This window comes from Miniopterus schreibersii (assembly GCF_964146895.1).
Source record: "Miniopterus schreibersii genome assembly, chromosome: 10".
Classification (NCBI taxonomy): domain Eukaryota; kingdom Metazoa; phylum Chordata; class Mammalia; order Chiroptera; family Miniopteridae; genus Miniopterus; species Miniopterus schreibersii.
Window position 1 is genome coordinate 74,840,267 of NC_138110.1, and position 23,208 is coordinate 74,863,474.

Below are 23,208 nucleotides of genomic sequence, written 5' to 3' on the forward strand. Positions count from 1 at the left end.
AATTACTCAGCCTTTTATTCACATAGAGCTTTAAGAAGGGCCTGTATATAAACCTGTTTTATTAGTACAACATAAACCACATTTCCATCCCATAGGCACCAGAGCCAAAATAAATTTTAACTGCATTTGAGTATAAACATGCATTATTACTTGCATGTTCCACGAAATGGCAATAAATCAAAGGCCTGTCATCAGCATTCATTTGCAAAGTGGCAGCCATGAGTAGCTGGGGTTAATTGTGACCTTTGTGTTATTTGAACATATTCAAAATTTTTATTATTATTAGAGGATAAGATGTGCTTGGTTTTCTTTGTATCAAATAAGAATATTTATTCTTAAATGACACACATCCTTAGAGACTTTAGAGCAAAACCTTTCATAATATTTAGCTATTTTTAAATGTCAGGTGCAGTGGAGTTTATTACATTGCTGGTCCGTGCCACCACCAGAAGCCTCCTGCGTTTAGTGGTACTTAACAGATTGTCAGGAAATTGATAGCATTCCCACATTTGGAAATTTTCCAGTTCCGTGGGAAAGGAGGGCAGGTGTTTGCCTCGGATTTGGTGAAGGGTTTTGTTTTTTTGCATTTGGTTGGTTTAAGGGGAGCTGTGAACTAAGAAGAGGTCTTAGGAAAGAAATACCCTTCTCTTCATCCTGAAGCCTACAAAAAGATCGGCTCACCCAGAAAATGTTGCTGACTCTAGCTGGAGGGCACATTTGCAGCGGGAATGTTTTCACTGCTGACGGGGTGAGCCTTAAGCACGGAAGTTCTTCGGAAGGCGCCACTCGCCTGCGCCGGGCATGCCACCCAAGCGCACCCACAGGACTGCCGAGGGGACAGCAGGGCTGCGCGGAGCGGGCGGGACTGGGAGCCGGGAGCTGGGCCGTGGCTTCCATTTCTTGTGCTGCTACCTAGGAGCTTCGTGACCGCGAATGTATTACCCAGCATTATCCGCCTTGATTTTCTTCTTTATGAAATACAGACAATAAAATCCTGACCCCCGCCCCTCCCGAGCACAGATTGTCTTGAAGATGAATCTCTGTGATAATCCTATGAACATGCCTCAGGCCCTGGAGAGCCTAATGCAAGTATGAGGCGGTGTTGCTCTTGAAAAGAATGCTCTAGAATTTCCTTTGATATTCTGGTTTGAGATATGGTTGTGGCAAAAGTAGGTTTACAGTTGTTCACATGGTAAATAATAGAACAATTAATAATCATACAGGGATAAACTGCTTCAAGGACTCACAACTGTAAATCTACTTTTGCTCCACCCTGTATACATGTATATAACTATATATATATAACTGTGTGTGTGTGTGTGTATGAGAGTAATAAGGTTAATGCTGACCAATGGGAATTAGCTCTTTGGATCCCTCTCAACAATTTAGGACCTATAGGGCAGAGGAGGCCGAGGTTAGGCAGAGATTAGATGAGAAGAAGCTGGAGCAGACGGCCTGGTTCCCACGCTGCCTGCAGACTTTCCACTGCATGGTCTTGGACAAACCACTTTGCCTCAGTTCTGCAGAATGAAATAGGGATGGTGATACCACTGACCGCATTGTGCTGCTTTGAGGACTGGGTGAGGGACATGAAAAGCATGTGATTGTAGGCACAGAGTTCAAGCTGTGGTGGTTACCACTCCAAGCCATTTCTTAGTCTGCAACCCAAGCCTTGCACTAATTCATACTAAATTTACCTCCTTCCCAATTTTGGATTTTATTTTGTATTACTCCGAGAAGCAAGTTTTTAACAATTAAATGGCGTCCATCACTACAATGCTGCAGCTTCTTGAAGTTCCTATAACGAGCCCTCAAGAGCCATCTCCCTTCTTTCACTTCAGTGGTAGGTTCTGTTTGAAGATTTGTGCAAAAAAAGTTGCTGGGTCCAAAGAAAAATTCAACCACTCGATGACACATAAATAAAGTTAAGTTGAATTACAGCGACACTTGAACAGGACAGGTGTGAGCTGTTGCAAATCCACTTACATGTGGATTTTTTTCAATAAACACTGTAAAGGTATTTCTCTCCCTTGATCTTCTTAATATTTTCTTTTCACAGCTTACTTTATTGTAAGAATACAGTACATAATACATATAACAGACAAAATGTGTGTTAATCCACTGTTTATGGTATCGGTAGTTGGCTGTTAGTAGTTAAGTTTTGGCGGAGTCAGAGTTATATATGGGTTTTTTACTTCTTGAGGAGTTGGCATCCTAACCCCCGCATTGTTCAAGGGGGTTAAACTGTGTGATGAACTCCCACCGAATCGTGCTTTACCTCTTTTCTGTTTTTTTTTTCTTTCTCCTTAGCTCTCACCTGAAGTTCAGTAACCTCACGCTAATTTCAACGCACGGACTCCCTGGGAAAAAACTTCTGGGCACCGAGCAAAGGAAGTTTTTAGCAACGGAGTAAGAGTTCTGTTTGCTTTTTCATTCTGAGGCCTGAATGTGCTAATTTGCATGCTGTCATTTCTGTGCTAAGTAGATTTCAGATGGGAAAGAGAAAGTGGCGGGCTTTTCCCCTGGAGCACAGATGTCACTTAGGAGACATGAGTACGCGCCTGTTGGCGAGCGGATGGCAGGGCTGGAACGGCCTAGCCCCTTCCAAAGGGCCCAGTCAGCCCGTCTGCGTTTGGGTTCAGAGCCGCACTACAGGGCAGGGGAGTGGGGCGACTGTATTTGTATCAGACCAGGCAGGTTCCCCAAGGTTCAGAGTTGGGGTTCAGGCAAAGGTCCGGCACCTCGCTGGGATGCGGGCCTCACTGCCCCCCACCCCCCGCCATTCATAATCGGGCTGACCGGGCAAGACCTTCAGTGCCAGTCAGGCAAGCTTCGCTGCCTGTATCCCAGTAGAATCCCATGTCATTGTCACACAGCTTCCATTAACTTTAATTGCCTGTAGCAAGACGTGGGTCCGAGAATTATTTGGCTCCCCGCCTGTAGGAAGAATGTTCACATTTTTTTGATGAAGGAGGAAGGAAATCGTTCCCTCTCAGGGTGTTCATTTTAGAGTCCAGGATGAAGCCATCCTCTCTCTGTGCAAAAGACAAACTTTCCCTTCAGGCAGAGAAGCAAACAGTGAGAAAACCTGCAGGTCTCTTGCTAGCAGAACCTGGCTCATTTGACCTAATACATTTATGAGACCATGAGCTTTTTATTTTATTTTTTAAGGACATCATTAGGATATGGTTAATAAGAAAAGAAAGGAAAAAGCATGGGTTTTGAGCCAGGTGGGTTGGGATTCAGGTCCTCCCCCTACCAGAAACGGGGTTTCATTCCCTGAATTCGGGTTTTTTTGATGTGAAAAGTGTCTGGTAAGCCAACCTTGGCTAGAGTTTTTTTGTCAAAATCAGTATAACAGTAAGTTCTGACAAGAACTAGACCAACACAGGAGCATGCCCTTCCCTCGTTGCCCTCTTTCTGAATTACGTGATTCCCTGGAAGTGTTGGGGTTATTGATACACGTCTCACGGGGAATCTGATTCAGTCAGCTGGCTGAAAGTTTCCGTCAGCCCATGTCGCGTGTGCTGTGGGGAGGAGCAGCTAGTGATGGCTTTCTGCTGGCCTGATGCTGTGTGGGACCTGTGTGTGGCTAGGCGGGGAGTCCCCTGGTGTCCCTGCTTCTCTGCTTGCCTCTCCGAATCCTCAACAGTAGCCAGGACGCCAGCTCCCGAACTGCCCAAGACCCTGGCTACTAACCACATGTGGCTTTTTAAATTTAAATTGATTGGAGTTGAGTGAGATTTACAATTCAGCTTCTCAATTACAGATTCCATATTTCAAGTGCTCCAATAGCCACACATGGCTAAGTAGCTGCCATGTCAGACAGCACAGCTACGGAACATTTCCCTCATCACAGAAAGTTCTAGAATGCCGCAGCCTAAAATCTGTCCCGGTCCACTTGTTTCTCTGACCTCATCTTTAATCATTTCTGCCCTTGTTCTTTCCACTCTAACCATACCAGCCTCCTGAATATTCCTGAAACAGGCGGGTCCCCACTTTGGGGGCTTTGCTTTTCTCTCTCCAAGTCTTTGCTTGAATGTCACCTTTTCAACTAAACGACACAGCCAGCTGCCCCTGGATGGGCAACTGCGTGTTATCATCATTCTAGAAGCTACAGACTGAGACACAAAGAGGATGGTGCCCTTCAAATGGCCCTCGCATCCCAATAAAGGAAACTACCTCTGGCCTTGGAGTTTAAAAATAACAAGTGCCTTGACATTCATAAATCTAACAAGTCAGACTCCTCATTTTAAATGCGGATTCTGAGCTTTGCCTTACCCGGCGTTTTGATTTAGAATTGTCGTTACTAGTTACCATATTTTTAATAGCCAGTTCTTGTCTCGTGCTCCGGCCCTGTCCGGCGCATGGGGCAGGGGCTAATGACAGCAGGGGACGCAGTGGGAGGCAGGAGGAAGAGGGGCAGGGACAGCCACTAACTGGCCAGTGGGCCCTGAGTAACTGACAGGTGACTGTGATGCCCCTTCTGAGAGAGTCGTGATGAATCCTTTGTGAAAACCCGAGGTTCTTTCCAGTCCGAAGGGCTCTGATTCCATGAAGAGCGGGTCTCCGCCGCACTTACATTTGCTCCCCTGGGGTTTGCATCTAATTTTGCATCTGGACCTTTGGGCTCAGTCTTGTGACACCAGATGCGGGGCCCCTGCAGCTTTGAACAAGTGGGCCACTTGTCACAACGTCTCCTTCCCAAAACTTCCCCATCCTGCCTTTCTGCGTTTTCACTGATCGCTGGTCTCCAGAACGTTCTGTGAAGACCACCTTTCATGTTATTCTCAAGCTGGGGTCAAGTTCACTTGAGAAACACTACATTTCATTCATGTTCCTTCTCTGGTGCCCTCTCTCTCTTCCAGAGAACCCGAACGGAGGTATTTCTCTTGTCCTCAAGCCCTGAGACGGTCCCTGCCGTGTTGGATACAAGGCTCACTAACTCCCCTTAGGAAATAATCTGGGGGAAATCACTTATAGTTTCCAATGTCTAGCCTCACCTACCTGATGAGTAAATTAAGGAAGGTGCAGAATGGATAGTGATGGCCGTCACCTGCACAGGGGCAGTTTAGCCTGAGAAAAGCCATGTAACGCACTGTAAAAGCAGCACCCCCACATTCTCCAGTGCTTCCTGAGGTCCCTAAAAATCATTTCCCAAGTGCCTGTTCCCACTGGACAGAGCTCCGGGTTTTAACTCTGAAATACGCACTCTGACATCATCGCATTACTGTCCCGCGGTCCTTAAAAGTCGCATTGTCCCAGCTTCCCCAGGTTCCCCCTGAGAACGTTAGCTTTGCGCAGATGCCCCTGAGACTGACCCCTGTGCACTGACTACATTTAATGTCCCCTCGTCTCGGGCGGCTGGCGGGGCTGCTGCTGTTACGAAGAGGCCGTGATGCGAATAAGAACAATCCTTTGCGGGCCTCTCGCAAATGTGCAAAATCAGTGAAGTTTCCTGCTTCCCTGTAAAGCTACCAAAATGGTTTTTTTAAAAAAAGAGAATTTCATCTCACTCCCTATTATCTTCCTGTGACAGGCCAGCCCCCGATTTTCGTTTCTTGTTAAGAAGAAATTTTCTTGTTTTTAAGTGTTGTTTCGTGGAGAGACACAAAGCCCAGCTCGCTCTTCTCTTTCACGGGGCCTGCGGCGGGGTCTAATGTGCGTCTATTACGAGGATTCTTTTTGTGTGTGGAGAGCAGGCTCCTGAGTGGATCAAAAAGAAAAGCTGTTCTTCCATTATCACTCTTGTCCTGTTTGCCTCCGAGGAGAGTAAACAGGATTATGTATCATTAATATTATTTAGAATGCCACCCTTCACATCTGCATCTCACTTGACAAAACAGCATCTCTGACATGCTCACACCCGTCCCTTACGATGACCGAGGCACGCGGGGAGGAAAAGCATCCCGTGTTGGGAGGTGAGGAAACTGAAGCACTGAAAGGGGGTGCAGAGTCCCGGGGTCCAGTCTCGTTGGGGACACAGACCTGGGCACAGTGAAGCCCAGATTTAGATGAAACCCTCAGTATTCTGCCACCCTCCACTCTTGTTATGGTGTCAGGACAGGATCACTGAGAGCGTCCTGTACCGGAGGCTGCACCTTTCGGAAAGTTCTGGAAACAACCCTCACAAAACTCTTTTAAAAAGCCCAACGCCAACAAGAAAGCCACTTTTCTCACATGATAGTGGGACACCCAAACTCAAGTGGAACCCAGACAAGAAAACCCATCCACCCTGGACGTGCTGCTCGCAGAAGTACCGGTTCCCCATAAATCACCCTTGCCCTGCAGCGTGGGCCCCAAAGTCTCCGGGGGCTGGACTTGCTTCAAACAGAATTCCCTACTTGACATCCTCTCTAAGGAAAACGTGTTTCGTTGTTTGGGCCCAAACCCATGCACCCGTTCTAAGAATGGGGAATGTATTGGAAAGCACTAGCAAACGGGAGGGGCTCTGAATCAGACCCTGACCCCGCCTTTGGGAGTCCCCGGCAAGGTCACATCCTCCCTCCCCATTCCCTTTGGGCCCTTGTCAGCAGGACAAGTCAACAGCTAAAGTAAACATGCTCACCATGAAACAGAAGCAGGATATATATATATATTAATGATTTCACACACACACACACACACTCACTCAGTCTCTCTCTCTCTTTCTCTCTCTCTCCCTCCCTGTTGCGGACAGGCCAGCGCCAGGCAGAACAACTTAGCTTTAATGGGAAGATGTCAATTTGTGACTGTCTCATAGCGAAAGATCTCCCAGAATGTAGCCTCTGTCCTGGTAAACTCCGGGCAAGAGCACAGCCTCAGCCCGCGGGGGGACTCGACCCAGCTCGCCAGATGTCTAACTAATGCCCGCCGTCAGCTGCTCAAATGTCACTGATGGAGCTTCTCCCTCCGCAGCCACAGTTTCAGTGATAAAGACCACGAACTGATGTCCCTGTGCTCCTGGGTCAACGTGGTGGCTGGGAGAATGACTGCCATAGACCGAGCGGCCAAGCACGTCGTGGTCTCGCATAAAGACACGGTGCCCTATGACCACCTGATCCTCTGCACCGGTCAACAGTACCAGGTGAGGCCCCCCCGCCGAGAGTGCCCTGTGAGCTCACGCCGTGGCCAGAGCTGCGCCCCAAACCCTCACGGCAGCCCATCCCAAGCACAGCCTTGTGCTCGAGGGTGAAAGTCACAGCGGGCCAGAGAAGTGTCATTCTTTGCGCGGTTGTCCGAAAGAGTGACCCTTGCTGCCCCCAAGAGCAGAATCCAGCCGCAGTCCCCCGTGCAGCGGTGGGAAGTCAGCTCCCGCCCAAGAGGCTAAGGTTCGGCCGTGGGGATGGGCTCACGCAGAACATGTCAAACACGCGCGCCTTCTGTCAACCCTTATTTTATTTTGTGTCTCAGTTGTAAAGCTAGGAAATGTGGCTGATTGATCACCCAGTGACCGCGCTGTCCGTTTTGATTACATTCTCAAACCGCATTTGAGGAAAGCGTTGCCGGATACAGCTGCAGCCCCTTAATGTCTCAGGGAAGCGAATTTTAATATTCTCACTTTGCAACACACTTTCGCACTTCGTGGGGCCCACAAAACAGGGCAGCTCTTTCATCGAAAGAGATTAACTTCGTAACTCAAAGATGGGGTCTTTTAATTAGGTTTCTCCCAGAAACCTGGATAGGCCTCCCTCTGGCGGGTTTGCTCCTGAGGAGTATGGAGTAATCCATCCCCACCCCAGGCACTGCCGTATTTATGTCTCAGTTGGGCCATCTTGTAAATGGTCCTGAATTCGTCGGGGGAGGGGTGTGTGCAGATTTTCGTCTCATAGCCCAGCCAGGAGGAGGCGGCACGTGGTGGGGGCAGAACAGCTGAGCAGCTCGGAGCATCACTTACCTGCAGGTCTGAGCCCTGGCTGCGCGTTGAGATCACCTGGGGCACTTTTGAAACACACCCACACCTCACCCCTCCCGTAGAAGCTCCGTTTTCATTATTCTGGAGTGGGCACTCAGCCATCAGGATTTTTTTAAAGCTCCCACATGATTCTGAGCCAAGGCGAAAAACCACTGACTTGAACTTTCTCGACCTAGAATCTCTCGTCTGTACGTTAGAGCAGCACTTCTCAAGCTGTCACATGGACGTGCCTCCTCGTATAGGTCATTGAAACGTAGATTCTGAGCAGGAGGCGGGCGGGGCCGCTGAGATAACTGCAGTTCTCACAAGCGTCCAGGTGAGGCTGGTGACGACCTTGCTCTGAGTACCAAGCCTTGGGGTAGCCTCTGAGTTGTTTCTTTTTGCTTTTCTGTTTTCTTTTTACTAGTTAAGGGATAAAAATAAACTCAAGGAATATCTTACTTTGATACTTACGTATTCCTCCTTTTAAAGCATTATACCAGAAGAAAACACCATGCACCCCTTTAGCTTGCCCCCCTCCACCTGCCCCGCCGAGCTCCAGCTGCTGCCTGCAAATCGCGGACTTTGGAAAACATGAGTGCAAGACTCGGGCATCTGCCCATGTGTGTCCAGCTGCCCCTGCAGCTTTAGTCTGTGGCACATTAAGCTCTTGCCCTTTTTACAACAGGAAAAATGAAATGAAGAAGTGATAAAGGGAGTTCCAATCTAATTTTTCCAGTAGGACATAAAAATTAAAGGTACATAGAGTGATTCCAAAAAAAAAAGCAGCTGAATTCACTGGGGGGGAGGCGTCTAGTTCTTATTTCTTTCCCTATTTCTTTCTCCAACTTTCTCATGGTTTTTGCCCCAATTTCATAATTTACAAAAACAAAACCCACAACAAATTAAAGTGATGAAAATAAAGCAGAAACCCAAAACAAGAAGATAACCTGTTATAAAATGTAATTACAAGCCTTAACCGCTAATCAGACCTGTAAATGGCATGTATCATTCCAAAATATTATGCAGTACTTTTGCTATCCAAATGAGTATCACTTAATCTTTTTATCAGATAATCCATGCACAGGATAAAACATTAAGTTGTACTGCAGGGTTGCTTGTGAGGAAGGCTGTCCTCTACTTCCAAGCCAGGGGCAACCACTTTGAGGCATTTCTATTGTTAGTTCTTCAATATTTTTACCCCTGAATTCCAAATAATGCATTTATAGAAGGTTTTTCCTTGATCTGTCAACTCCTGACATTATCTCTGACCTTTCCATTTTGGAAGATGAAGATTTATCTAGTTCACGTTCTGTACCCTCTGGCTCCCTTCCCCACCTTGCCTATCGATTGGATTCCTTTTATTGGTGAGCACGTGCTGGTCCTGGAAACCACCCTGAAACAGCTCACAGCCGAGGTCGCTGAGCCCCGCTCCATGGCTCAAGGAGGATCGTGCAGGGAGGGAGAAATGCCTGCCCCACGCCTGGATCTGGGTTATCTCAAAAAGAAGAAGAATAAAAATCTGTCAACTCAAAGTCAAATGAGTCTGGTATTGGCTATGAGAAGACTGTAGTAAGGACTCTCAAAGGGGTGATACTCGCTAGAAGCCAGCAGGCAGGGCAAGAACATCCAACTAGGCGAGAGCTCGCCAGGATGTTAGGCATTGGTGAGCTCGATGTGGGTCAGCGACATGATGTGGTCTCCGCGGAGAGAGGCTAATTACATCTTCGAAGGGGTAGATAAGAGCATGGGACCCAGAATGGTGCAGCGCCAGGCGAGAGCCTGCTGCAGGCCTCCTCCTCTTGACCCTGGGCAGGCCTCTATGATGACTTCCATGAATATAATATTCATATATTCCATGAATATAATATGGTGGAAGAGACAGCAGTAGAATTCCAAGATGAGATTAGAAAAGAACACAGAGCTCTCTGGACTGGTTTTCTCTCTCAGGACACTTGCCCTGGTAACCCAGCCACCATGTTGTGAGGAAGCCCAGACCACATGGAGAGGCCACGTGTGGATGTGCCAGCCAGCAACCCCAGCTCAGAGCCCAGCCCACAGCCAATATCAACTGCTAGACATATAATGACAGTATTGTGTCCTTTTTGAATACCCAGCATGTTTTCTGGGGGAAAGAAAAGGGAATGAGATAGTTTATCTCAAATGATTCCAGCCCCTAGCCATCAAGCGCCCCCAGCCTTCAAGTCTTCCCACGGAGTCCTCTGACGCTGTTCAACAGAGACAAACAGTCCCCCACCCCGCCTTGTCTGAATGACTGATCTTCAGAATCTGTGAACCTGTTTCTCACTATTGACTTTTTGAATAATTTGTTACACGGCATCATATAATCAGAGCAACTCCTTCTGAGAGTTATCTCTAAGTGGGGATCTGCTTGTTTATTTGTTTCAATTAAAACAATTGTATCTGGGGACAGGAAAAGACATGCCTATACTAGACATTGCTATGTTGATATTTGTTGATTTAGTACTCTGTCAGCACTTCACCTGCTACCACTGAAATAAGCATTTCTCTGTAACATACCTCAGGTCCCATGCCCTACAGGGGCTGATATTAGTCAACACCTGACAAACAGAGAGATCCCAAGCAGCAGTAGGCGTCAGCGGTACACGGGTAACGTTCCTTGCAATCATTTTGCTCTCAACGATGAAGAAGACTGCTTGGAGGCCCTGGCTTGGATAAGAAACAACTCCATCATCACGGAAGGTAAGGATGTGGGTAACTGCACATCTTTTCAGAATAGTGTTGTTGTTCTTTCAATAATGAATCTCATCCTTCATCTAGTTCCAGTATATAATTAGTGTCTAATTAATTCCAACCAAATCATTCATCTGTCATGCTTTGTTTTCCAGATTAATTTACAACCTGTTGTCATTTTTGGATACCCAGCATGTTTGCTGGGGGAGAGAAAAAGGCTTGAGATAGTTTAATTATCTATAATTATTTTATTATACAAAATGAATATCCAAAGAGCAAAGCATGGCTAAAATAATTAACTAATTAAAGAATAATTTAATAAGCAAACATGTTTAGCAATTATATGGAAAATGTGTCTCCTTTTGTGAAGCTGAAAAGACCTAGGAAGAAAAAGGGTCTTCATCGGAGGGCTCTTTTCTTCTCACAAGCCATTGTCCTCTTTCTTGGTGTTGCTGCACAGTCCTCCCCACAAACAAACCTACTCAAGTAGCACCCACTTTTTGAATCAAAATGAGAGCATATAACATTTGTACAAATGCCTCTGCCACTCAGAAGTGTTTATTCAAGCTTCATCCTCTCTATTGCTTGGATTAAATTAAAATTCTTTGACTAATAAAACAACCAGAAGAGGGCCTGGTTACCCATTTGTTCTTTTTTGAAACCTAGCAGTCAAGTTCTGGAGAAGACAATGCAGCCCCTTTATTTTACCTAAAGTGCCAGGAGGGTCAACAGCTTGGTCAGGTTATACAACCACCCATGGGGAGCTGAGATTCTAACCCAGATCTTGGATTCAGTTCAGGGATGTAAAAATTACTAAATGCCCAGAATGTGGGGATCAATATGTAGAATTAAATATATAAATTTACTTAATGTATGTATTTAAATATAATGTAATTATATTAGTTAATATAATTACTACATTACAATTAAATATAATTCTGATTTTTGGTGGAAGGTTTAGGTATTAGTTGAATTTTGTCAAGTTACTGCATTTACTACATTAAAGAATTACTAATTTTTTACATTAAAAATAAAAAATAAGTATCAAATGAGATTCAATACATTGCTGAATTCAATGTGCTAATAATACTTTATAGGCTTTTTGCACCTAAATTCATAATTGAGATTGGCATGTATTTCTCTTTTATGCTTTACTTGTCAAGTTTTTGGAATCAAGTGTATACTAGTCCCACAAAGTATTTTTCGGGAAGTTTTTCATATTTTTCTGGGATCTGAAATATTTTGTGTAAGCTAAAAGTTGAACAGACATCACGCATAAAACCACATGGGTCTGGAGCCTTTGGGAAGAGTTAGAATATATAGATATATACTGGGGACCAGGTTTAAAACTTGTCAAAGTATTTTCATATTTGCATCAGAACGTGGTATTATTTACCGTTTTGCATCTGTGTGTGTTTAAACCTGTTTCAACACTTTAGTCACTCTTTAATCACCACCCCATGACCTATATAGACCTAGGGAATTCTCTAACCTGGAGGTCAGCAGACCTTCATTATAAGGGCCAGACTGTAAATATTTTAGACCTTGCAGGCCATATAGCCTCTGTCCCAATGACTCAAGTCTGTCATTATAGCAAGACAGCATAGACAATATGTCAACCAACGGGCATGGCTGTGTTCCAATAAAACTTTATTTGCAAAAATAGGTGATGAGCCATAGTTTGCGGAAGTCTGCTTTTATCTACAAAATTTGTGATAAAGCATTACCATTTCATCAAGTCCAGATGTCAAAATGTACCTTAAACTCCTTGAAAACACAAAATCATGTCTTAGGACTGTGCCTAATCCTATTGTAATGCCAGGTTTTAACTTCAAACTGTTTGGCTGCTTGGCATATTAGGACTAAGGAATATTTTAACAGGAAAAGGGGCTTTGAAATTGGCAATGCAAGTTTTAGAGGTTGACTCTATATGGCAGAGAATTTAGAAATCCCGAAGAAAGAAGCCCTGAGCTCTCCTATGGATGCCTTCTTTTTTGTACTCTTGGTTCTCAGATGGGCAAAGATCATCAGTGCTGTTGTGTTGACTTGGCTAATTGTCACAGATGGTGATACTCTGGTGCCCACTTAAAGGGAAATGCTTTTGTAAGATTTAAGTATGTCTCCAATCAGCCACTGCATAAAACCCCTCTGGGTGCCTGCTTTTGTCCGCCAGACAGCCCAGATAAGAATGATGTAAACAGTAGGTTTTTCTGTCTTAAATGCAGGCTATTTTTCCCAGGTCTGGCGTTTTATGACATTCCCAAAGCACCTCCCAGGTAGGTGGTCTTAATGCTTAGATGCTGGCCCCAGGATCTGGGAGGCATCTGAGATATCTGACCTGACCAAGTTAATTCAACTCTGTTTAGCAATGGCCGTTTTCAAAGCACTTCTCATGTAAGAAAAGTTAGGAAGGAAAATGGTAACCTCCTGCCTTAAGGGAGCTCTTTCTCTGTGTAGCTTTTCCATAATTAGAGTCATATTCTGACTTGAATTTAATTAGTCCCATTCTGGATAATATCTTCCTCATATGGGTTGTTGTGAGATAAATAAGATAAATAAGATGTAACATGTCCAACTCAGAACAGTGTCTCATACACAGTGAGAGCTCAATAATATAGGCTGTTATGAGCATTACTATTACCACTACTGCATGTGGTGGAGTTGTTGCTACACACTGAAGTTTTCCCAGAGTGAAAGTCTCAGCTCCTGCTGTCCCATGATAGCACAGCCTAGGACAAGTCACTACACAAAAGATGGGGATCCGTGCACACCAGGTGCCTGTCCGGCTATGGAGAGGCACCTGCCCTTAATGAGAGCCCTGAAAACTGTGAAGTTTGGAGAAGGCTTCCTGAGAAAAGAGATTTTGCTCTCAGCCTTAAAGAAGGGCAGGATAAGCAAGCAGAGAGAAGTGGGGGAGTTTTATTTGTGTCCAAAAGACAGTGGCCCAACAGCTTGGACTGGGCAGACCCTTGAAGGGCAACAGAGGGAGATGAAGGTGGAGGAACAGGTGGAGGCTTGCCGGGTCCAGCCAAGTGCAGGGTTAACTCGCTGTTTCTTAGGGTTTGGGGAACTAGTGAAGGGGGGGATAACCAGTGCACAAAACAGCACTTTTGGAAGATGAACCTTCTATTTGTAGCATCCGTCCAGTAGAGAGAAAGTGATCTAATAAGAATGAGCTAAAGACCACAATAGCCAGTTGGAGGTGGGGTGGCCATGCATGCAGGTGAGGGTTGGCACAGCCCTTCTAGCTCATTTCCAAGACAGTCATGGGATGATGGTATTTGAAGTTAGCACGTCGTGACAAATAAAGATCAGGGCTGCAATGTTGTACTCGTTACTGCCCCTCCACCTGTCAGTTTTTGCTTCCTTTTCATGTCACCTTAATAAAACCAGGAAGAAGAATGTGGACATTTATCATGAGACTTAGCTTTTGCTCCCTCGGGGCTAATTTTCCCTTCTCAACAGTTCAGGGTAGGGTTGTTGGGAGGTTGCTGAGGATGGGGCCCTTCCAGCAAATGTCTGAGAAAAAATCTCCTGTGTCTCATTGGCTATAATGAGATATCCATCCAGGAATCACACCCAGAATCCTGGAAAACACCAGGCTATATTTTGCCGAAGCACAGGGACTTGAGGGAAGGTGCTAGTTTGCTGAAGTCAGTGGAGGCTTGTTCTAGGACAGGTGGATGCTGGGGAGCAGAAACAATGGATGGTCGCTAGGATGAGGCTGGCTCTCCTCTGAATTTCTTTTCATTGAAAGTACACAGATACCACCCTAAAACATCACCACTCTCCTCCCAGTAGCTGTTTTATCACTCCTGCCTCTGCATCCCCAGGAGAAACAGTGGTTTTGTGGTAGATTTAGTCTAGTGTGGAGGAAATGGTTTTCTGGGCTCTACAGTTGCATGGGTTTACAGACATAAATTATCCTAACCTATTAGAACTGCTCTATCCTGGAGAATAGCTGGTGTCATGGGCTCAAATGCTGCTTTCAACTGCAAACAAAGCGAAACCTGGAGGGTTCAGCTCTGGGGGTGAGAGGTGGGGGGTGTTCAGATAGAACCCAGCAACCTAATACATTATAACAGCTTACAGCATTAATTGAGACTAATTGAAATTTATCTGTTATTACCGCTGTACTTTCCATGAAAATGAAAAGTAGAATAAAAGTAAAGTTAAAAATAGCTACCCTAATGGCAAGAAATGGACCAATTATTTTCATCTTTAGCTAATACAGTTTACTGCCTTATTAAAGGCATGTTTGTAGGAAAAGTATAACATTAAAATTCCAGTGCATGAATCACCAAACAGTCTTTTTTATGTTATATCTAATATATTCTTCCCTTTTTATTTGGCAGAGCAAAATGGGACAAGTCAGGTTTGGGCCATAGAAATCATGCTTTGATTTATAAAAAAATAAAAAGAGCATTCTCTCGTCTATTCCTGGACATGATATGGTGCATTTGTTGTTGTTGTTGTTTTTTTCATTTAAATCTTTTTTATTTTTCAATTACAGTTGACATACAATATTATTAGTTTCAGGTGTACACCCCAGTGATTAGACATTATATAATTTACTAAGCAATCATCCCAATAAATCTAATACCCATCTGACACCATACATAGTTATTAAAATATTATTAACTATATTTCCTATGATGTACTTTACATCCCCATGGCTATTCTGTAACAACCAATTTGTACTTCTTAATCTCTTCACCTTTTACACCCATCCTCCTAACCCCCTTCCATTTGGCAACCATCGAAACATGCTCTGTATCTATGAGTCTGTCTTTGTTGTGATTATAAATTCATTATGTTTGTTTTTTAGGTTCAGTTGTTGATATGTATTTACTGCCATTTTAATGTTCATATTTTTTTATCTTTTTGTTTTTCTTCTTCTTCTTAAAGAAGACCCTTTAACATTTCATGTATTTCTGGTTTAGTGGTGATGAACTCCTTTAGCTTTTCCTTGTCTGGGAAGCTCTTTATCTGACCTTCAATTCTAAACAATAGCTTTGCTGGATAGAATAATCTTGATTGTAGGTCTTTGCATTTTATTACTTTGAATATTTCTTGCCACTTCCTTCTCGCCTGCAAAGTTTCTGTTGAGAAATCAGCTGACAGTCTTATGGGAGCTCCCTCGTAGGTAACTAACTGCTTTTCTCTTGCTGCTTTTAAGATTCTCTCTTTGTCTTTAAACTTTAGCATTTTAATTATGATATATCTTGGTATGGGCCTCTTTGGGTTCATCTCACTTGGGACTCTGTGCTTCCTGGATTTGTATGTCTATTTCCTTCACCAGGTTAGGGAAGTGTTCTGTCATTGTTTTTTCAAATAGGTTTTCAATTTCTTGCACTCTCTCTTCTCCTTATGGCATCCCCATGATGTGAATGTTGGTATGCTTGAAGTTGTCACAGAGGCCCTTTACATTATCTTTTTTTAAATTTTAATTCTTTTTTCTTTTTGCTCTTCTGATTTGAGTGTTGTTGTTTTTTTGCTTCCATATATTCCAAATTTCTGATTTGATTTTTGGTTGCAACTACTGTACTATTGATTCCCTGTAAATTATTCTTCATTTCAGTTAGTGTGCCCTTCATTTCTGATTGTTTCTTTTTTATGGTTTCCATGTCCATTTTTATGCTGACAAAGTTCTCTCTAAGTTCAACTACTCTTCCCCTAAGTTCATTGAGCAACCAGTGTTTTAAACTCTACATCTAGTAGATTGTTTGTCTTTGTTTTTTTAGTTCTTTCTCGGAAGTTTTCTCCTGTTCTTTCATTTGGGATGTGTTTCTTTGTCTTTTCATTTTAGCAGCCTTTCCTGTGTTTGTTTCTATGAATTGGATAGAGTTGCTACATCTTCTGGGCTTTGTAGAGTGGCCTAATGTAGTAGGTGTCCTATAGGGTCCAGTGGCATAGCCTCCCTTTTTACCCAAGCCACTGTGGAGGATCAGCTGTGCAGAGGCCCACCACATGGAGCAGGAATTACTTCAATAGGGCTATGATGCCCACTGAGTCCACCCCTTGAGTGTATCACTTGTGGAGGTGGTTGGGTGGTGCTTTGACATGGTCTGAAGCTGTCCACTAGGATTGCTAGCTCTGGGGCCTCCCTGGAGGTGCAGACCAAGGTCAGCCACCATCTATATTCTGCCTGGGACCACCTGGCATGAGCTACACGGTGATCTGAAGCTGGCTGCTACTTCTTCTGGGGTTGGAGGTGCCCAGGAGAGGCCAAGTTGTGAACCACAGCCAGCTGCTGCTAGTGCCAGGCCTTGAGACACTTGCTGAGAGGTATGGGGCACACTGAGGCCAGATGCTGCTTGTTTGAGAGATTTTAGGAAAGCCTGAACATGAGCCAAGAAAGGCCATACATATGGAAAAGACACTGGAAACTGTTAGGGTGGGCCTGCAGGTTAGGTGAGTCAAGGTTTCAGGGAATTACCAGGGGCAAGGCAAACAGTGATAACCAGGTTAATGCATACTCAGATATGGTGCCTGCCTGTCAGCTCTGTGTGGGGAGGGCTCACCAAAGGAACAATGGCCTCTGCCAGCACTTTTGTCTGGGAGAAAGCTGCCCCCCACCCAGCTGTCTCCCTGATGCCAAACACCACTATTCCTCCTCCTATGTCGCTGGTGGCTTTTGAGCTGCTGCCCCAGTGCTGGAGCTCAGAACGCATGAGTCAGAATAAGTCTCTGTGCAGGCTCTTTAAGAAGAACTGTCTGGGACTTCAGCAACCCTCCTATCTCACTCAGTCACAATCCCCACTGGTTTTTACAGCCAAAAGTTATGGAAACTTCTCTTCCCAGCACTAGAACCCTGGGCTTGGGGGCCTGGTGTGGAGCTGGGACTCCTTGCTCCTCAAGGGGAAAGGGGAACCTCCACAGCTCAGATATTCCTCCCAATTTTTATCTGCCGTACGTGCGTGTGGGACCAGACCAGTCTGTTCCATGCCTCTGCCCCTCCTACCAGTCTCAGTGTAACTTCTTTAAATTCCTAGTTGTAGGACTTTTATTCAACTAGACTTCAGGTGGTTCTGAGTGATGCTTGTTTTATAGTTTAGTTGTAATTTTGATATGGTTGTAGAAAGATGCAAGTACTGCATATACCTCCCCTACCATCTTGACCCTGCCATGGTGCATTTTTTAAGTGTTTATTTCATAATTTATGAATATTCTATGATACCTATTTAAAATTCTTTCATTATCTAGTTATTTGCAAAAGTTAATTATACAGATAAAAATATAAATTTTATATATATAAAATATATATGTCATCCCCCAAAAATGTATACACACACTCTGAATAATTATAAAGGCAGTGTTTATTAAAATATATTTCATTTTCAAAGTTGAGCTATCAGCTGTTAAAGTGTGTGTACATTTTGGGGGGAATATATATGTGTGTGTGTGTGTGTGTGTGTGTGTGTGTGTGTGTGTGTGTATATATATATATATATATATATATATATATGAATATATACATATCCATCTGCAAATATAGTATAGTGGTATGAGTACCAGTTCTGAAATCAGACTTAGCAGGTTGAGACCTGCTGAACCATCTACTTGCTGTGTGACCTGAGGCTGGTTACTTAACCTCTCAGTTCTCTCTTGAGAACATAATAAACTTACTGCACAGTCCTGTTCTGAGGATGAATGAGGCTATGCATAACAACTCTATGTCTCTTTTGAACTGGAAAAAAGGCCTTTTATCTGGCCTTAAAATGTAATAACTATGAGGAAAAATTTATATTTATATCTGTGTGCATAAATCTTGAATTTATTCCTAAACTCTTATTTATTTATTTATTTTTTTAGAGAGAGAGAAAGTGAGGGAGGGAGAGGAATATGTGTGTGTGTGTGTGTGTGTGTGTGTGTGTGTGTGTGTGTATTTTTTTGTTCCACTTATTTATGCATTCATTGGTTGCTTCTTGTATGTGCCCTGACTGGGGAGAAAACCCACAACCTTGGTGTAGCAGGACAACGCTCTAACCAACTGAGCTACCCAGCCAGGGCAATTCTTAAACTCTTGAGATGTGATTCCATGGCCAGATGACTAGATTAAGAAATCATTCCTTTTTCTTCTTTTCAAGTCATGGTTTTCTTCTTAGAGAATCTTCCACCTTTAGAGTATTGAGCATGATGATGAAAGGGCAGCAAAGCCTGTTCTCCGGGTGTTAAAATTAAAGCAGTCACTTCAAAAAAATAAAATGCCCTTTTAGCATTTACTGAAAATAATCTGTTTAAAAGATTGTTCTATTACTCTTAGGGCAAATTTGTGACTAAAATATTAACACTACATTTTATTTTATTTTATTAACTAAATAGGGAGATCATTTTAGCATTTTATTTCTGTAAAACCAGATTACCTTTAAATATTAGTGATCCTTTGAGCTCCTAAAACCATTATTTACCTCTTCTTGGAACCAGGGTGATAAAACTGGCATTTCCCCCAATTAAGACAAATTAAAGAATCTCCTAAATCTGGGTGCATGATAATAGTGGAAATGTTAAAGTGTGGTTGCCTTATTTTGGTGGTCACAATCAAAGTTGCTAGTGTGCTCATTTACACCTTCAAAGAGTATGTGTCAAAGAGCAAAAATGTCACCTTTACCTCTATGCCAGCGTTTTAAATAGCAAGCCTTTTCTCCATCTAAGACAGTGATATGAATCATTACTTTCCCTCTCTTTCCCCCCAGCTGGGCTGTTGACAAGCCCCTCTTTTCTCTTGGAAGCACCTTGCACAGTTCTTCTCAGAGGCTGCTACAGGTTAGCAGCAAGAATGGCCCGGCGCTCCTTCTTGCCAACTTCAATCCAAGGCGCTTTCACACAGTCCTCTTTTCACTGGCGCCTTCCCTGCCCTCTGCTCCCTGTTCAGATCTGTAATCTTAGTGATGCATAATTTATTCCCTAAAAGGAGGAACAAAGATTCGCCTTCCACAAAACTGCTCTGGTTATGTTCCATTACCCTTTATTGAAAATTCACCCAGACCGTTCTAATCATCAGTTATCATTTGCCATTTTGAAGTAGGGCAGCCCACCATTTTTACCTCTGTCACCTATCAGATCAAGTGCAAAAACTGCTCATTTCTTAGCCGTTAAATAAGCAGAGCTGCAAAGAAGACAGTGGCCAGCTTTTTAGTGTAAAACTCATATCCAGGGGAAATCCACAGCCACCTCCCTCTATTTCTTCCATATGCATAAAACTTCAAAAGAATACATATATATGTGTGTGTACACACACACACACACACACACACACACACACACACACACACATATATAGTGGTACATATCCTAATTATGAGAAGGAAGTCCCTGCAAATATCCTCCAGTTAGGATTAAAAACAATAATAAATTTTTTTATATGCTAGTTCTACCACATCCATACTAGTAAAATTACTCCAATAAATAGAAATAATCATATTTCTGTGCCTAGGTTGATTTGTTCCAAAAATGGAAAAATGAGTAATCAAAATCTTTGTCTACCAGATTTTGGTTATTCTATGAATTATCTCTATGCTTATATTTTTGCTATTAGCTAATGAAACATTATTTATGTGCATCTGAGTTAAGCCAATGTCATTGTTAACAGCTCTAAATGTTATTGATGATGATGATGGTAATAATGACAATAATAATAATAGACTGTGCATAAAAATGCTTTGCTTTGTGCCTGGCATATAGGAGTCATGAGATAAACATGAATCTAAAAATTCTTTACAAAGTAAAAGTGAGAAATGATGTAGACAGAACTCGCAACTGCATAAAGATCATGGAAAGCATGATCCCACACAGAGTGGGGAAATTGGAAAGGCAACAGATCAGATTGGCAACGAGCAATGGGCTGCTGTTACATCGGGTCTTGACATATTTGTGGAGGGATATGACGTGTCCTTATTTAGTAACAAATTATATTACAATGAGGTTCTACTATATTTTATAGGTACTGAGAGATATAACTAAGCATATAAAACATGCTTAAATGAAAAGCTTTTAGATGAGGTCATACGGGCATTTATTTAACATATGCCCAATATGACCATGATGGTTTGGACTATTGTTCAGCAAATATCCACACCCCTCCCCCTCCTACTTCAGGAAGAGGGTACTTCCGGCCTCCTTGACCTCAGCCACTGCCACGTGACTTGCTTTGGTAAACAGAACATTAGAGGATGTGTAACATAAGAAGAGGCTTGAAGAGTGCTTGAGCAGGTGCACTTGCCCTCCGGTGCTCCTGTGTTTCTACATAACCAGAATATGCCTCAGGTGTCTGTCAATCCATTGAGGATGAAAGACACATGGTGCAAATCTGACCCCAACCACAACTTGAAGCCAGACCAGCTGACATCAGCCAGCCCACAGATGTGTGAGCCAACCTACAACAGCTTGTTGTCATTTGACGTTGAGTTTGGGGTGTAGTTTGTTATGCGGCATTATTGGGACAATAGCTGACTCTTATGATAACCAAAGTCTTTTTGGAGTGGGAGGGGGAAGTTGTTTAATTTAAAAGTTAAAGGTAGACAAAAATATTTAGAAGTTAGAATATAATTACACAACTAACTTAAACAATAGAGGTTTTATAAAATGTATTACCTTTTGAATTGAAAAGCATCATCCTCTCCAGCTGCCTACAATCTGTGGGCAGATACTACAGCTTTCCAAACCCCAGCAACAATGCAATTGCCTGGGCCTCCATGAGTCTATAATGAAAAACCTCATCTCACAGTACAGTTACTAAAAGCTAACATGAAGGAGGTTGGAAAAACATTAAACTCTGAGTTGCATGGGGCCTAAACACTTAAATTTGTTTCACTGAAAATGAGTATTTTGGCATGCATATTTTAAAAGGGCAGAAGACCTCAAACCTTAGACAGTTTGAGGTTCAAGTTTTGGCTTTCCTGGCAGGCTGACTCTGCTGTGCCAGATACCAGGATTCATGTTTCACAGCAGGTGGGAGCCTAGGTAAGTTAAGCAAAATATTGGCGCTTTCAGCCAAGGGAAATGCAGCTCCCCGGTGAATGCTTCACTTAGATGACAGAACAGCCACAAAATAGCCTCCCAGTGAAGGCAAGAAGGAAGGACCCCACCGCTGGCCTCAGTGCCCTTTTGCTATTCCATATTTGAGCAGCAGGAAGTATGCGAGGACTTTCTAGATGCTGTCACCCTCAGAGAAGCAATCTGACAGTTACTCTAGTTCCTTTTTTTCTAAGCAAATAAGACAGGCCATTACACCTTTATTTCAATTTTGGATCAAAGTAGATTTTTGCATAATTTAGTCAACCTGATTAAATAAATACACTTGCCATTTATTTTGCTCTGTAAAATTCTGTTTGATATCATTTTGTAAGCAGGAAAAACAAGAGAGATTCAATGACTCTACCATTTTGTGGTAAATTGTTACAGCTGGCCTGAAAAGTGAGTCTACAGCAGTTTCTTTCTTTGTGAAAAGATAAAAAGGCCAATTCAGTGTCAAAAATAGCATGTAAATAGCATAAATACATTTCACTCATTTAATAGTATCTTTGATCTTACAACTGAAGAAATTAGTAGAATAGCATATATAATTAATTTTGTAATACTTTTAAGAAATGAAAACAGTATAAACTGTTACCATCAAAATGCTCTTACACAGGGGAAATCTTCCAAGATTATAATGATTTTACTTTTACTTATCAAGACAATTCCTTTTGGTTCCTTTTGCTAGGTCTTGACACAGTAAATTCTAAAACTCTGAATTTGAATCTTTATAAAAATCACCCATTGAAAAGCAGAATGTTTTAGTCTTTAGTTCTCAAAAAAATTTATTTTTTCCTTGAAATCAACATGGTTCAACCTTTAAATATTAAAATATCCATACCATCATGCACATGAATATTTTTTACCATTGTCCTTTTCATCTTAGGCAGAACTTGTATATATTGCTAACTTCAGTAATTTTTTTCCCTTTAATAAATGTGACAAAGAGGGAACAAAACAAGATAAAAGGTTTCATTCTAGGCGGTTTCATTTAGCATAATTTCAACTTTCAAATCATAGGGACATAAATGAATGTCCTACTTCTGAGTTAAAAGTACTTGACTACTTTGTGGGATGTTTTGTGCCGATTCTTTACTAAATCATCTGGTCGCCGTTGCTAGGTAACACCACTGGCTTCCAGCAGCTGAAAGAGGAGAGGGTGACAGGGAGCGATTCTGTGTTATTAGCATTTGACTAATAAGGTTGTTCTCTTTAACTTAAAATATAGCTTAGCATTTTCCCCCTTTTCTAGGGAATGTCATTGTCTACGGTGATACAGTGGACACGTACACCACGGTGGAGACGCTCTTAAGCCTTGGCGTGAAGGGCTCCAGCATCCACCTGGTACAGCCCCCGCTCGCCTCCGTGGTCACCTGCATCAACGACTCCCGCGTGGAGAGCGCAGTGGAGGGCGCGCTGCGGGCCGCGGGGGTCACCGTGTACCAGGAGGCGCTCCTGGCCCAGTGGAACGACGGCCAGGACCCCGACCCCATCCACAGCGCCAGCTTCACCACGCCCACCAAGCCCTTCCAGCTCCCCTGCTCCGTAAGTAGGTCCCGCGAACCTCACTCGCTGCCTAGGACTTGGGGTGAATTTATAGTCAC

At 43.2% G+C, this 23,208-nt stretch overlaps 1 protein-coding gene across 1 annotated transcript in view; it reads left to right on the top strand.

Moving 5' to 3' along the window:
• Positions 1–23,208, top strand: part of CFAP61 (cilia and flagella associated protein 61) — a 167,317-nt gene that overhangs the window by 101,483 nt on the left and 42,626 nt on the right. Inside the window, exons 19-22 of the mRNA XM_081150149.1 lie at positions 2,311–2,409; positions 6,898–7,066; positions 10,420–10,597; positions 22,857–23,149. Coding sequence (XP_081006275.1) covers positions 2,311–2,409; positions 6,898–7,066; positions 10,420–10,597; positions 22,857–23,149 — 739 coding nt within the window. The remainder of the gene's footprint in view (positions 1–2,310; positions 2,410–6,897; positions 7,067–10,419; positions 10,598–22,856; positions 23,150–23,208) is intronic.